At 41.5% G+C, this 13,334-nt stretch overlaps 1 protein-coding gene across 1 annotated transcript in view; it reads right to left on the bottom strand.

Moving 5' to 3' along the window:
• The window catches only part of ACBD6 (acyl-CoA binding domain containing 6), an 85,061-nt gene extending 72,297 nt beyond the window's left edge, over positions 1 to 12,764 (bottom strand). Inside the window, exons 1-4 of the mRNA XM_010174052.1 lie at positions 12,654 to 12,764; positions 11,939 to 11,980; positions 8,836 to 8,900; positions 8,233 to 8,329 (exon numbers count right to left, since the gene is read on the bottom strand). Of these exons, the coding sequence (XP_010172354.1) occupies positions 8,233 to 8,329; positions 8,836 to 8,900; positions 11,939 to 11,980; positions 12,654 to 12,764 (315 nt within the window). The remainder of the gene's footprint in view (positions 1 to 8,232; positions 8,330 to 8,835; positions 8,901 to 11,938; positions 11,981 to 12,653) is intronic.
• Positions 12,765 to 13,334: the final 570 nt, after the last annotated feature.

The raw sequence follows: 13,334 nt of genomic DNA on the forward strand, positions 1-13,334 counted from the left end.
TTCACTTCTGCACAGCTTGCCAGAACCACAATTCCAAAAAAAACCCCTGAAAACCTCACTCTGGATCTGGCATTTTGTTTTGCTGCTCAGGAGAAAAAGCCCTATCATTTATCAAGCTTGTCCATGGACAAAACCCCAGATCACAACAGCTGACAGCCCCACCCAACACCCAGGACAGGAGTTACTCCCTAGAACAAAGCATCCTCAGGACATCTCCATCCTCAGGCCGTGGCAAACAAGCACCAGCTCACGTCTCTGCTGCCATCGTTACGAACAGAAGTTACACATACTATTTTATTAATCTGCTCCCTCACTTAAAACAACAGCCTGAGGGTTGGCAGTTATTATTTTCATAGTTCTGAGCGAGGACTTCCACTGCCCATGAGCCTGTGCTGCTTTTAAAACCAGCAGGTATAAATAGGAAACTGAATTTGATTTGCTGCTCGGCACATAACAGCCTATGTAACAAAAGCAGGTAGGCAACACACTACCTCCTATTTGCTGTGCCAGAGGTGAGCTATCTTGGATGGAATAAAATTGATAAATAGTTACATGTGCAAAGACAGGGACAGAAAGGTAGCAAATAACCTATGGACAGGTTTGTTTATGAGTAGGACCTATTTCAAGTACTTAAAGGACCAGCACTATTTCCTCATGAAAAGGTGCAGAGAAGCAAAGGATGCAACATCTCCCACCTTTATTGCAGAAGAACAGGGGAATTTAGTTCATGTTTGTAGCGTGATATTTTACTGTCTTATACAGCAAGAAGAAAATACCCCCTTCCTAGTAAAAAAAATAAAATTAAAAACTGATCCTGAAAACAGGTTTCAAAAGCAAAATACTCAAGGCCACACTTGTGCAGCTAATAAACTGCTATTTTTCCAAGTTCGATAAAATAAGACAGGTCACTCTGCCTGCAGTCCTGCATGTATGAGTAAGGTGCACACAAACTGCGAGCTTTTGTTAGCCATGCACGGCACAGATGACTCCCTGGGAGGGAGGCTGCGTCCCCCACTAACTCTGCTGGCATGCTAGAGACTGTCCCTCACACAGCTGGCAAAAGGCAGCAGGGCAGAAGAATCCCTCTGTGTGTTGAGATCTAACTCCTCTCGGGATGTATACCAAACAGTCACATACCCCACGGTGGGTCACAAAAAACCCTCAACTCTGCAGTTTGCAAGGCTGTAATGTCCTCTGGGTTCAGGCAATCTTATCATGACCCAAAGTCAGAAGTCTGGAGTGGAGCAGTTTTGTGGGTTTGTTCTTAATTTCTAGCACTTCCTTTGCTGTTAAAAGAATAATAATAATAAAAACACAGGCCTGCTATATATTTTTATATATATTTTTAAGGGTTAGATTAAAGTTTATGAACTGTCAGTGATTTGCTTCTTCCAATGTGGTCATCCATTGAAACAATAGCTATGAAAATACACAGCAAACAGGGCAGTTTGTTTTCAGCATTTTGTTACAGAGTTTTTATTCTTAAGTACAATTATTGACATTTGGGTAAAAACAAACAAAAAGGTGAACTGACACACAAGGATCTATACAAACCCAGAAAGAAAGGGGAGCCATGAAGCAGCGTGCAGCTGGTCGGAGGCTCCTCTCCCCAGCGTGCTGCATTAGCACAGCACAGGCAGGCAAGCTTTAAGGAGCACAGTCATCATTTGATTAGTCCCCACTTTAACACAACACAATTAAATGGCTTTTATACTACAAAAGAAATAAAGTCACTATTTTCAAAGTTTTTGCCCTCACAGTGTAGCAAGGCATCAACTGAGCCATTTACCCAAAGTAACTGCAGAGCAGGGATGTGAATACACTGCTGCTGGTGACAGAGACCCAAATGGGTCTTTTCCCTTCCTGCTCTTCAAATTCCCCTTTAATCCTGCTGCCTACAACACTCTGCTGCTCTTTCACAACCACAAACAGTGGCTGCTTGGACAGATTATCAAGGGAGACATCTGTTTGACAGACAAAACAGGAAAACATGATGGGTGCACTTATTTTATTTACAGGCCACAGTTTTTCTAATGCATTTCTTGATTTCCAGAAGAAATCCCATCAGTCTGCAGTACTAACCAAGAAATCCACAGATTTCAGCCTGAAACTACAACATGATGTAGTGTTCACTAGTGTAATTCTTAGAAGCTGACCAAACATAAAACCTGTAAACTGCCAAAGATCAAAGCTTCTTGCTCCGTCTGACATGAACAGGCCAGATTTGAGCAACGAGTCTAAATTTAAGAAGAATTCAGGTTTGGATTTCCAAATGTCTTTAACATCATTAGACACACAGTTTGTAATTGAGTCACTACAGAAATTTTAAGGTACCTTGGAGATCCTATTTCAATATAAGAGGCTCATCAATTTAAATCAATGGTTAAAATATTTCAGTAACACCTGGTGCAACCTACAAAAAAGCAGACATACAAACTCAGCTCCTCTGCTGATCTGGAAATTGTTTCTCCTGCTTTTCACTGTATCCTCAAATTGCAAATTCTTTTTTTCCATATTTTAGCTTCAACTTGCTTGTTGCATTTAAACTGTGATGGAGTAAAGGTTATTTCAACAGAAAGAAGGAGAGATGGAGCCCAGCCCTGTGCACAGGGTCACTGGCCACCCACCTTATCAAATATTGCCCCCTGCAGTACTTTCTGCAAAAGCACCCACTGGCCACATCAATTTGCTTTATTCCTGCAGGTTTTCCAGCTTACTGGACTGCTCTGAGCCTGCAGCAATAGTGCACTTGCTATTTTCATCACTCTCAAGTTGTTTTTTTGTTTGTTTGGTTGGTTTGGGTTTTTTTTTTCATGAGAATGTCTATTCCCCAAGGGTCTTCTCCTGGCTGTTGCAAGCACCACGACTCAGTGTTCCCACACCAAGACAGCAACAGAGGTGTTTTACTTATTGACTAGTTTCAGAGTACAGAGAAACAAATCCTCCTCTGTGCAAACAAGGCACAGAACAGTAGCTGCAGAAAAAAAAAAAGAAAAAGAACAACAAAAAAATCCACCACAAAACAAAACAAAAAACCCCCAAAACCCACCCAAACCACACCACTGGCAGCTTTCTCCCCTCAAACATCAGCACTGGAATTTCAAACCTTTAAGAACTTAAAAAGATGTTTGGTGAATGTCTGGTGGTTTTTTGGGGTTTTTTTTGGAACTCAAGCTCTCTTCCCGCTTTACCTCAGAGACACGTCTCTGCTCTTCAGCTTCCCACTACACAACTTTCCTCATTACACTGCAGAAATCTTACTAAGTGCATTATTGGTGGAGTCAAGTCAAGTTAAAATGCCAATTTTATGTCTTTATTATAGAAATAGAAAATCGTTAAGTCCTCCTGTGAGTTTCAGCAGTCAAAGCAAATAGAGAGAGGACCTCTCAGTGTTTGGAGAAGGATGCCACTGAAGTTAGCAGCGTGACAAGCTGTTGAGATTGGAACTGGTAAATGTGCAATATAAGAAATAGGAAAAGGAAATATTTAGAATCAAGAGATGCCAAAACTGCAATCAGCAAATGGAAGGCTAAAACTGATGAGCAAATCTGGATGCTTTTTTTATTATTTATTTTTATTGTTTAAGCTGTGCCATATAACCATCTTGTTACAAGGAACAATCAATAACAGCTCCTAACCACCTCACTGCAGTGTCTACACACCTCCACCCACGTCCCTTGCGACATGGACTCTGTTGAAGAGACGTGTACAACGCTGCTGAGCAGAAGAGGTGCTGTCCCACTCCTGCGGTGGATGGGCAGTGCCTGCAGACAAACCCCTGTGACAATCTGAGGTCTGAAAAATCTGGATGCTTAAAGCCAGTGGGGATTTGTGATATTGAATTCATGACTGATACTAGAGTTTTAAAGTGTGTGTTGGAATGGAAATACAGCCACTGAGACTGTCTGAAAAACTGCAAGTACTAAAAGTGCCCAGTTATAGAGGAGAGATAGTGATGGACATAAGAACAAAGTTACTGTGTAAAGATTCAAGATAACCAGTTTGTGAAGGTGAACCTCCTTAAATCACCAAACCCACTGCTGGGACTGCAGGATAGCACCACAACAGCAGGTACCACAGAGCCACAGCGTGGAGACAGGGGTCAGAGGGATGAGCAGGCGCAGGCAGGAAGCTGCAGGTGGCTGGCAGGGAGAGCAGATGAGCATCATTGCCAAACTGACACACACATCAGTAAAAGTCACTGAAAGCAACGTGTCATTTGCTGCCAGTAAAGCAGGAAGGCGACAGGTGAACGTACGAGAAGCGAAGCAGCCGAGACACATATACCTCCCTAAAGGATCCAAAGCAGTGGGAGGTGTTGACGGCATGAAACATTTCTGTTTAAGGACAAAGAATGTAAAAGAACTGCTTCATAAATTATTCTCTGTTCTGGAGGAAGAGTGAATAGACTTGAAGGACAGGTGATGTCTCTGAAATATGCAAATAGAGCTGAGCTGGTCCAAGCAATTACCTTCCCATTGCCTGGAACTTTAGACTAAAAGGAATGACTCACAAGAAAGAACAAGAAACAAAAGATGTGCTAAAAGGTAGAAGATGACAAAGGAATACTGCATCAAGAGGAGAATGGAGACAAGCATGGAAAAAGTATGGTCCTGACCTCCTACTAACAGCTGTTCTTGGGAAACTAGGACATAAACCACAGTCAGACCCATGCCAGCGTGGGAAGACCTAACTGCAAAGCATCCAGAAAGGCAACTGGGATTGTTGGTTCTAGACTTCTGGGTTCAGGATAAACCCAGCAAGGAGATTCCTGCAGCTTCATAAATGTAAAAACAATGGATCTCACCTCAATATCCTTTAGGTTATCTGCTAGCAAACAAAATTGCTGAAAATAAACACAGTATGATCCTTTCTTTTCAGTCAGGTTTTAGACAAAGCTCTGAAAATAAAAGATTAGGCATGACTATCAGACAACCTGCTAGTAGAAAGGGGGAAGAAGAAACTAAAAGACACTGGAAATAGCCGTGGAGATGAGCCAACAGATGTGCCTCTACCATCAAAAGTGGTATTCCGGCTTCACAGAGCAGAGGACAGCTGTGCCACTGCCCCTCCACATTCAGCTGTCCCCTACTGAAGCACAGGTACACCTAACTCCACACAGGAGTGCGAAGCAGCAGGTCAGATTTTGGCTGCTCCTGGTGTTCTCCTTACACTGAACACAAGTTCAGGGTGCCCCTCCTGCATTAGAATGCTTTTACTTTGTATTTCTTCCCATTCAAAACAAGCAAAGATTACTCAATTATAGCAGTTACAGTCTGATGCTAAAAATATACTAATACAGAAACTGCAAGGTCAATATGAAAGAATGAATCAATGAAGAATCAAGAAAAAGAAATTAAGAAGTGGATCTATTTGGACTACATAAGAAGTATTGCATTGAGTTCCTTTCTTTTTATTAAGAAAAATACTGTCAGCCTGAAAGCTGCAGAACAGCAGCAAATCTGCTGGAAAAAAAGTGAACCTATGAGAAAGATGAAGTGTTTCTAAGTTTTAAATTTAGTACTAGAGGATCAAGACATTAAAAACCCTTTGCAAACATGAAACAGGAGACTGAGGAGGATTTAAGATAATGTTAAAAAACAACTGTAAGGGATGAGATGAACTGTTGAAGAGAAAATATGTAGGTAATATTGGGAAAGCTTTACAATAGCAAAATTCATGAAGCTGCACAATGAGAAATTCAACACGCTGGCACTGTAATTACTATTTATGATTCATAATGATCTGAAAGCCAAACTTTTCAAATTTGTACCAAGCACTTTATACTGCTTTTAACCAAATAGGAGTGTTTCATTCATGATCTACTGAACATAAGAAAAATTCAAAGGAACTCAGCAGAAGAGCATGCAAAGGAGACACAATGACAGTGATGAAGCACCTTGTAATGCACTCACAGATCTTTTCTATAAATCCAATTTGAAATTTGAAGACTAAAATAGCGATTTTATCGCTGTCCCCTGACACATGCATCTCCATCATTTTAAAGAACAGAGCTCCCTCTCGTGGCTCCAGAAGGTGGATTGGGTAGAGGGGAAAAAATACAAATTACAGAGCAGCATGAGACAGATCAGAGTGCAAGGACTCCTGATAGCATTTTGGTCTTACAAAAGTGGAATTAAAAGGAAGATGTAGTAGGAAGAACAGGTGATTTCTTTTAAAGAAAGCCATGTCACCCGTACTGTAATGCTAACTTTTAAATTAAATTCTCTGCTAATGTAACTTCCCTGCCAGGCTTTGCTGCTGCTGAGCATATTCCTTCAATGTAAAGCACTCAGATCTCTTATCAGGTTTCTAGCTCAGTCATAAAAGCAAAGCAGGAAAAGCAAAGAGTCAGGACAAGAAATGTGGCACCTGTGCAGCCATGCAGGGACAGGAAACCAGGTAACACCCTATGGATTTTCCTCAGTATTATGCACTGAGACTGCACAGAGGAAAAAATAATTGGCTTCAAAAAGCCAAGAACTATATGTGTGTAATTACACAAGTGAGAGAAGCACATCTATTGAAACTGCAACAAAAGCACCTGAAGAAAGAAAAAAATCACATTTCTTTATCCACATCTTTTTCTGACAGCTCTACCCTGCCATCTTCACTCATCTTCACAGAAACTTCTGTTCCAAGCTCCAGCATTGCTCTCCTCCTGCAAGCCCACACTTCTTGCATCAACTCTTCAAAAAGGGAGGTCGGAACAACGCGTGAATGAGCAAACAGGCTGGTGGAACAGCGTTACCCAGCACAGTCCCGTTTCTGCTGAGTCCTGGGGACAGGCTCATGCAAGGACAGTAATGAGAAGAAACATGCTTGCACACATTCATCCCCCTCCTTAGGGGAAGAGGGGAGGAGCAGTGCTGCAAATCATGCTTTGTTTGCTATATGGCTTTTAAAAAATATATATTTTTAAAAAATAATAGATTATTCTACTTTCCTAGCTGACAGCTTTGTAACCTGAAGGTTGCATCTGTGACAATAAGTATTACTCTGAGGTAAGAAAGTGAGGGGAGCACCCAAAGCTAAGCTTGTCACCATGCAGGAGAAGTCTTTTTATGAACAGAAGCTCTACCCTTAAAAATCCAGGAAAGTGTTTGGTGGTGTGGTGGAGTTTTTTTTCTTCATTGTTTAATGAATATTCATGTTTCACTTCATACTGCTAGACACTTTCTTCATTCAGGATCATACATGGTTTCTTTTAAAATTGTTTTATTTCTGTATGAGAATTTTAGATTGGACAAGAATTTACACAGCATGCTAGCTGTTGCTAACTGCACTGCACAGCACACAAAACTATTTTCCCCAAGGGCATTAAAAAGAGTTTCCTCTGAATGACAGTATTTCTTTGCTGCAAACACAGGATCAACACCATGAAACACAAACTACTGAAGAAAAACCAATTACTTTTAAGTCTCTAGAACAGCATGAGAAGATAAGTGAGACTCAAATTCTTGATTCAGGGGCTTGTGCTCACAAAAGATTTTGCTTCCAAAGCACAGAACCAAAAAAGAATCAATTTCCTACCGTGAAAAGAAATTACTATGCCTTCAGCATTTTGCTGCTAGTAAAATATCTCCATTCTGTCTCCCAATCAAAGGCAATCCTCTTTAAATATTGTATAAAAATCAGTCTATAAACAAGGAGACATCCTTAAATATTCAATCAAGTAATAAAGCTGGTAGATGAAAGACAGATTAATTAAAATGACAGCACAGTCTCCCTATAACACACACATACAGTACTTACAAATACACTGGCTATGTTGGAGTACCTAATCATAATCAGATTTGGTAATTTGCCGCATCGAAACAAAAAGGAAACATTTTTAGAATTGATCATTCAGTTCATGTCACTTTCATGGAGATTACTTTGTATTGATCAACATTTAAATAGTATTTGGAATGAGAACGATGAGAAAAGGATAAAAAGTATCTTTACATGCTAAATACAGCATGAACCAATAAAAGCAAAATAAATTAGATCACTAGAGTCAAACCAACCCTGTGCATGTGCTCACTGTAATGAAGATAATTAGGGAAGAGAGGGTTCTTCATGTTTCAGTCATAACAAAAGGAGAGTTTTTAAAATGAATTTAGACTTTAATCTGCTCAAAATGAAGTTTGCCATGCAGCAATTAACATCTGTGTGAAGCTGAGCCATCGTTGGCTTTACAAGGACACAAATACCGGTTTGTTTTCTGAACAATATTTTCACATCTCCTACCTGTGGATTCCAGCTGGGGTCCAGTTTTTTCACTGTAGCGACATACTCCTGCATAGCTTGATGAGGGCTGGTGTCTCCCAGGGCTTTCCAAGCCTCCCTAGCAGAATGAGCACAACATCAGTGAGTCACTCAGAGACAGCACACTGTGTTTTAACTGTGTTCCACTGATAGCACTGTAAACAGATTTATCTAAATACTTTCAGGGGGTGCAAAGCCATCTTTCATTCAGCTTGAAATGCTCAACTTTTCTCTGAAGCCATCAATGGCCACTGTCAGTGCAGCACTCCAATGTGAAAGGATCTTTCAGGGGATCCTGATCCAGGCTGGAACATAGTTTGTGTTCACAAAGTAAAGCTGTAGCTATTTCCATTTTTTTTTTTGTTGTATGCAGGCTAATTCTGGATGAACAAGGTGAATACAGGACTCTGGTATTTCATGCCTGCATCAAGCAGGGCAGTAAACGTTTCCCTATTCAACAAAGGATTTTAAAGCCAGTTCAGTGGCAGACTTTGAGAGTTGACATCCTCTAGGTCCAGAATCTGGCAACACATGAGACAAGATGCAACAAAAAGTAGAGACAGAATTACAAGGATCTCCTCTTACCATTTCTGCTTTCCCTCAAAATCAAAGAAGCTTGGCTTGGGAGTGTTACAGGTTCCAAATTTCACCTAAAGAAAAGAAATTTCCTTCTGTTAGAACAAAGCAAAGGGAAGGGGACTTGCATAAAGAAAATACTGGATTCTGATGGTTTCAGGGCAATTTCCTTCTAGTACCAGAGGAAAGGTTTTTGAGGGAAAGAACTGACACAACTCAACCCTGGTTTACCCTCATTTTAGCTCTCTTGCAGTTATTAGGACCTCTGCCTCCCTGTGTTTTCTTTGCATGATGCAAGGGAAGCAATTTTGTTATGCAGCTCATTTCTTTTGCACGCATTCCCTAACAGGGATAACCAGCAAGTGATTTCTCACTTAATGTTATGTTTATTACTCAGCCAAATGCCTCAACCTCCACCAGGATCAAGAAAAATTCTGTTGATTAGGGTTTCTACAGAGATGATTATTCATTAAGGCTGAAATTCACCTGCTTCCGCATAAAGCTCAAGCAAACAGACTTAGCTTAATTATTTTCAAGGTCCTCTGGAAGGCAAGGGGACAAACTCAGAGCAAAGGCATGCCAAGCAGCTTCTGAATTTGCTCTGAGGCATCTGGCTGCACAGGAAGCACTGTGTGAGAGAAATGTCAAGGCTTGACTGCTGGAGATGAACCAGTCCATCAGAATCAAGTCAGAAATTAAAATGTGGGGGGAGAAATAAGAAACACAAGGGAGTGAGGGAACAAGCCAGAACTGGTGGATAGATACATGGGGCAAAAAAGAAAATATCTTACAGCTTATGTAAAATGCACTTGGTGCCAGTGGGATTCAGGTAGTTTTCCACAGGGTGGTGTTCTGATGGGACAAGTCCTTCGTCCCATAGCAGGGAAGTCCAGTATCTCCTCTGTGAGCAAGCCCACAAAGGGGAACAGAGAAGCCTGACAGGCTTCACCTGCCTGGGGCTCCAAAGGCACAACCACGTTCCTGCGACGAGGCCAGTGCTGGCAGTTGCCTCAAGAACAGAGCAAAGAGCAGGCTGAGATTTGGGTAACAGAGATATTTTGTTGAAGATGGCTCAGGAGAAAGTATAAGTGAATGTGCCTCTGTCCCTGCCTGGAAGAGCCAGGGAATACGGGTCAGGACCCACCAGATCTGGCTGTTGTCAGTGCCCCTTTCTTGTAGAAAATAAAGCCCTTTTCACACAGGTGTCACTGGTAAAATGAATCTACCTGAAATGAAAATATCATTGTGATAGGGAATGAATTTCAACAAAACATGGGGATTTTTAATACTTTTTAAAATAAAAGTGTTATGTATCACACAGGGATGATGGATGAAAGACTGTAGAAGCCAGAGAACCACAGCTCCAAATGTTACAGCTTCTGGGAAGCAGATATCACAGCAAGTCCCCGTAACACAGCCCAGTGCAGACGGCGTATTTACACAGACCCCAGGGAGGTGCATTCTGGAGGTGGGCAAAGGCTGCTGGCTGAACATTTTGTTAGCCAAGCAAAACTAAACTGCATTCACCGAAGGTTTTATGAAATATGCTCAAGTGTTTGAGCAGGTGAAGTGCTTAAATCAACTAACAATTCTTCACCGTAACAGGGTGGGGATTTTATGCTGAGGATGGAATCATTAATCAGGCTTTAAAGAGAGCATGCCCATGCTGAGAAATATTTATTAGTTACGCTATGTTTTCATTTAAAGTGTTAGAGGATGTGAGTGACTGTAACTGAAATTAATTTTCTGTACATCTGACTGTCTGCCAGTCAGCAATTCATTCAAATTAGAACATCTTAGCTGGCCTTTAAAACAACACAGCACATTTCACAGAGAAATAAGAGAACAGGCTAGCAACAGTCAAGTCCTATAAATCAGTCACAATTCATGTAGTCTAAATGCTTTCTCCTGTGCTTTAGAGGTGGATTGGACCACTTGTTTGAAAAAGCAAAACAAACATGGAAATAAAATGTAAATTCATTATCTGTATGGAAAAAAGCTGCCTGTTTGGCAATTCTTTAGTTCAACATCTAACCTGCAAAAACTGGCCAAGTGGGATAAAAATAAATCTGTTTTAATATTAATTTTCCACTGCCATCATCAAAACACGGCAGCAGTTTCTTCTCTTTAGACTTGGCATTCAAAGGCTGTTCTAGCATTGGGAAAGACCGTTAGTAACATCAATAGTCATACAAATCAAAGAACAGTAGTTAAATTTCATCCATCAAGAGGGGAAAAAAGTGCACTTCTGCCCTGTTTGCTATTTTAAGATATATTAAAAAGGCTTGCAGTGGTTTTGTTGGAAAGAAGAAAAGAAAGGTTTTGGCTTCCCTCTTTTTGCTGCAAGACTCCATAGTACATCAGAAACCAACCAGGAATCTAACGTGAGAGGGGAGCCAAGTCTGATAGATGAGGAAGGGCAGTTTTAGCTAAATATGCCAATGCTGACAAATACTGGAGGGTGAAAGGGTGTTAAAATTTTGTGAAGGACTCTGTCCTCCTGCTACTTCCCTGAAGGGCCTCAAAAGCTGCTTTTCTCCATAACCAGCAGAAAGATAAGAGCCTGTGTTAGTATTTCAAGTCAAGAGTTTCTCATTCTGCATCCACAAAATAATTACTGATGGTCTCCAGGAGGCTGACAGGTCACTGGGTGCTTAGCTCTCCTCATTTACAGTTCATCAGCTGCATTTAAAAAAGACAGCCAAAATGCATTAAATACTTTCCTAGCATTGCTTCTACGTGCAAAGTCGCCTGTATGCATTATACTCATGAACTGTACAATGATGACCCAGGCAGCTTCAAGTGGGAATTCTCCATTTGTGGCCAAAATGGAAATTTAGAAACCTTGGATGAAGTCTTCACCTGAGAGCTGAAGGTCACAACATTCAGAGGAGCACTCCAATAAACAAATACAGGCTCAGAGACATGTTAGCACCATGTACCATCCCCATACAGCTTCAGCTACTGCTCCAGACTGAAGGAAACCTTGTGATTCTCCTTACACATTGCTCCACAACTGATCCCCAACCCACTGGTGGTGGTAAAACATCTCTCTGCTAATTTTTCAACTAATATGTTTATACAGCAGGGAGTTCCAGCCAAATATTCTTACCTGATTGTAAATCTTGTGTGGTGAATCATATTTACAGCCTCCCTACGGAAGAGTAACAAGAACAGAACTCACCTGCATGGACAAGGAAGTTGTAGATGCCCCCTCCCTGGAAGTGTTCAAGGCCAGGCTGGATGAGGCTCTGAGCAACCTGGTCTAGTGGAAGGTGTCCCTGCTGATGGCAGGGGGGTTGGAACTGGATGAGCTTTAAGGTCCCTTCCAATCCAAACCATTCTATGATTCTATGACAGCAGGACTAAGCTCTAACTGTACACAGGTCAAGTAAACTGAATTTCTTTGGCAAGACAGGTATTCCTGCCCAAAGCTCTGCCCCATTAACCTGCCCCAACCATAGGAAAGCCCTCCACTCAGCTGACAAAGTGGGGTGTAAGGAAGGACAAGAAAACATCAGCCACAGCAGGCAAGGGGTCCTGGCCCCAGTGACCAAGCAGCTCCATGACCCCAAGAGACAGAGAGGGACGCTGGTAACACCGAGTCAGTGCCACCACACCACTCCATGCAACAGGAACCCACAGGCAGAAGCTCCCGTGTTCAGGGCAGATTTGTGGCATCACGTTCTACAACATTTGGAAGACGTAATGCAAAAATAGGATTATATTCTTGAGCCTTATACTCAAAGACAGCATAAGCCCCATTTTCCCAACAGCACAGTGTTTCCAGCTTACCTACAGCTCTCAGCATTTACTTAGGCACTGACACAGCCTCCTGGCTGGGTAGGTTTTTTTCCCAGTCCTATCATTTCCAGCAAGTTCTGGATTCCCTCCCTGCTCTGAATGATGATCTTGGTCTCCATGACATTGGTCTCCATTACTACACCTGTTGAACCTCAGTTTTTTGCATCCTCAACACAACAGGCAAGCACTGTCTTCACCACTATAGACTCAAGGCACAGACAAGTGATTTGCCCAAAGCCACGCAGAAAGTAGGGGGAGAAAAAGAAAATCAATCTCAGATCAGAGCTGTACTAACTAGTCTGTTCTTCCTTCTGTTCTGGGGTAGAGTCGTAAACTCAGCAACATCTTCTAAAAACCTCACTGGAGATGACAACTAAGCAATTCCCTTATTTTCAAGTCTCTGACACATAAACAAAATCAGAGAGAAAAGTAATAAAATTCTGAAATGGCCTCCAATAAAAGGTAATAAAATTCCAGGAAAATGCCTATATACCCAAAGAGTTTGAAATAAATAATATACAGTATTTTAACAGAGAGCTCAGCTGTTACTGTCACCTCTTTTATGATGGTGCTGTATCTTAAATCAAAGCCCTTAGTGACATAAAACACTAAACTGAGGAAAGACAAGGATGCCAAATCAAGGACAGTGGACAGATCTGAGTCAGCACCTTTTGTGCACTAGCAATAGTACTGGCCACCGGAGT

Source organism: Antrostomus carolinensis, unplaced genomic scaffold (genome assembly GCF_000700745.2).
Source record: "Antrostomus carolinensis isolate BGI_N321 unplaced genomic scaffold, ASM70074v2 scaffold20728, whole genome shotgun sequence".
Classification (NCBI taxonomy): domain Eukaryota; kingdom Metazoa; phylum Chordata; class Aves; order Caprimulgiformes; family Caprimulgidae; genus Antrostomus; species Antrostomus carolinensis.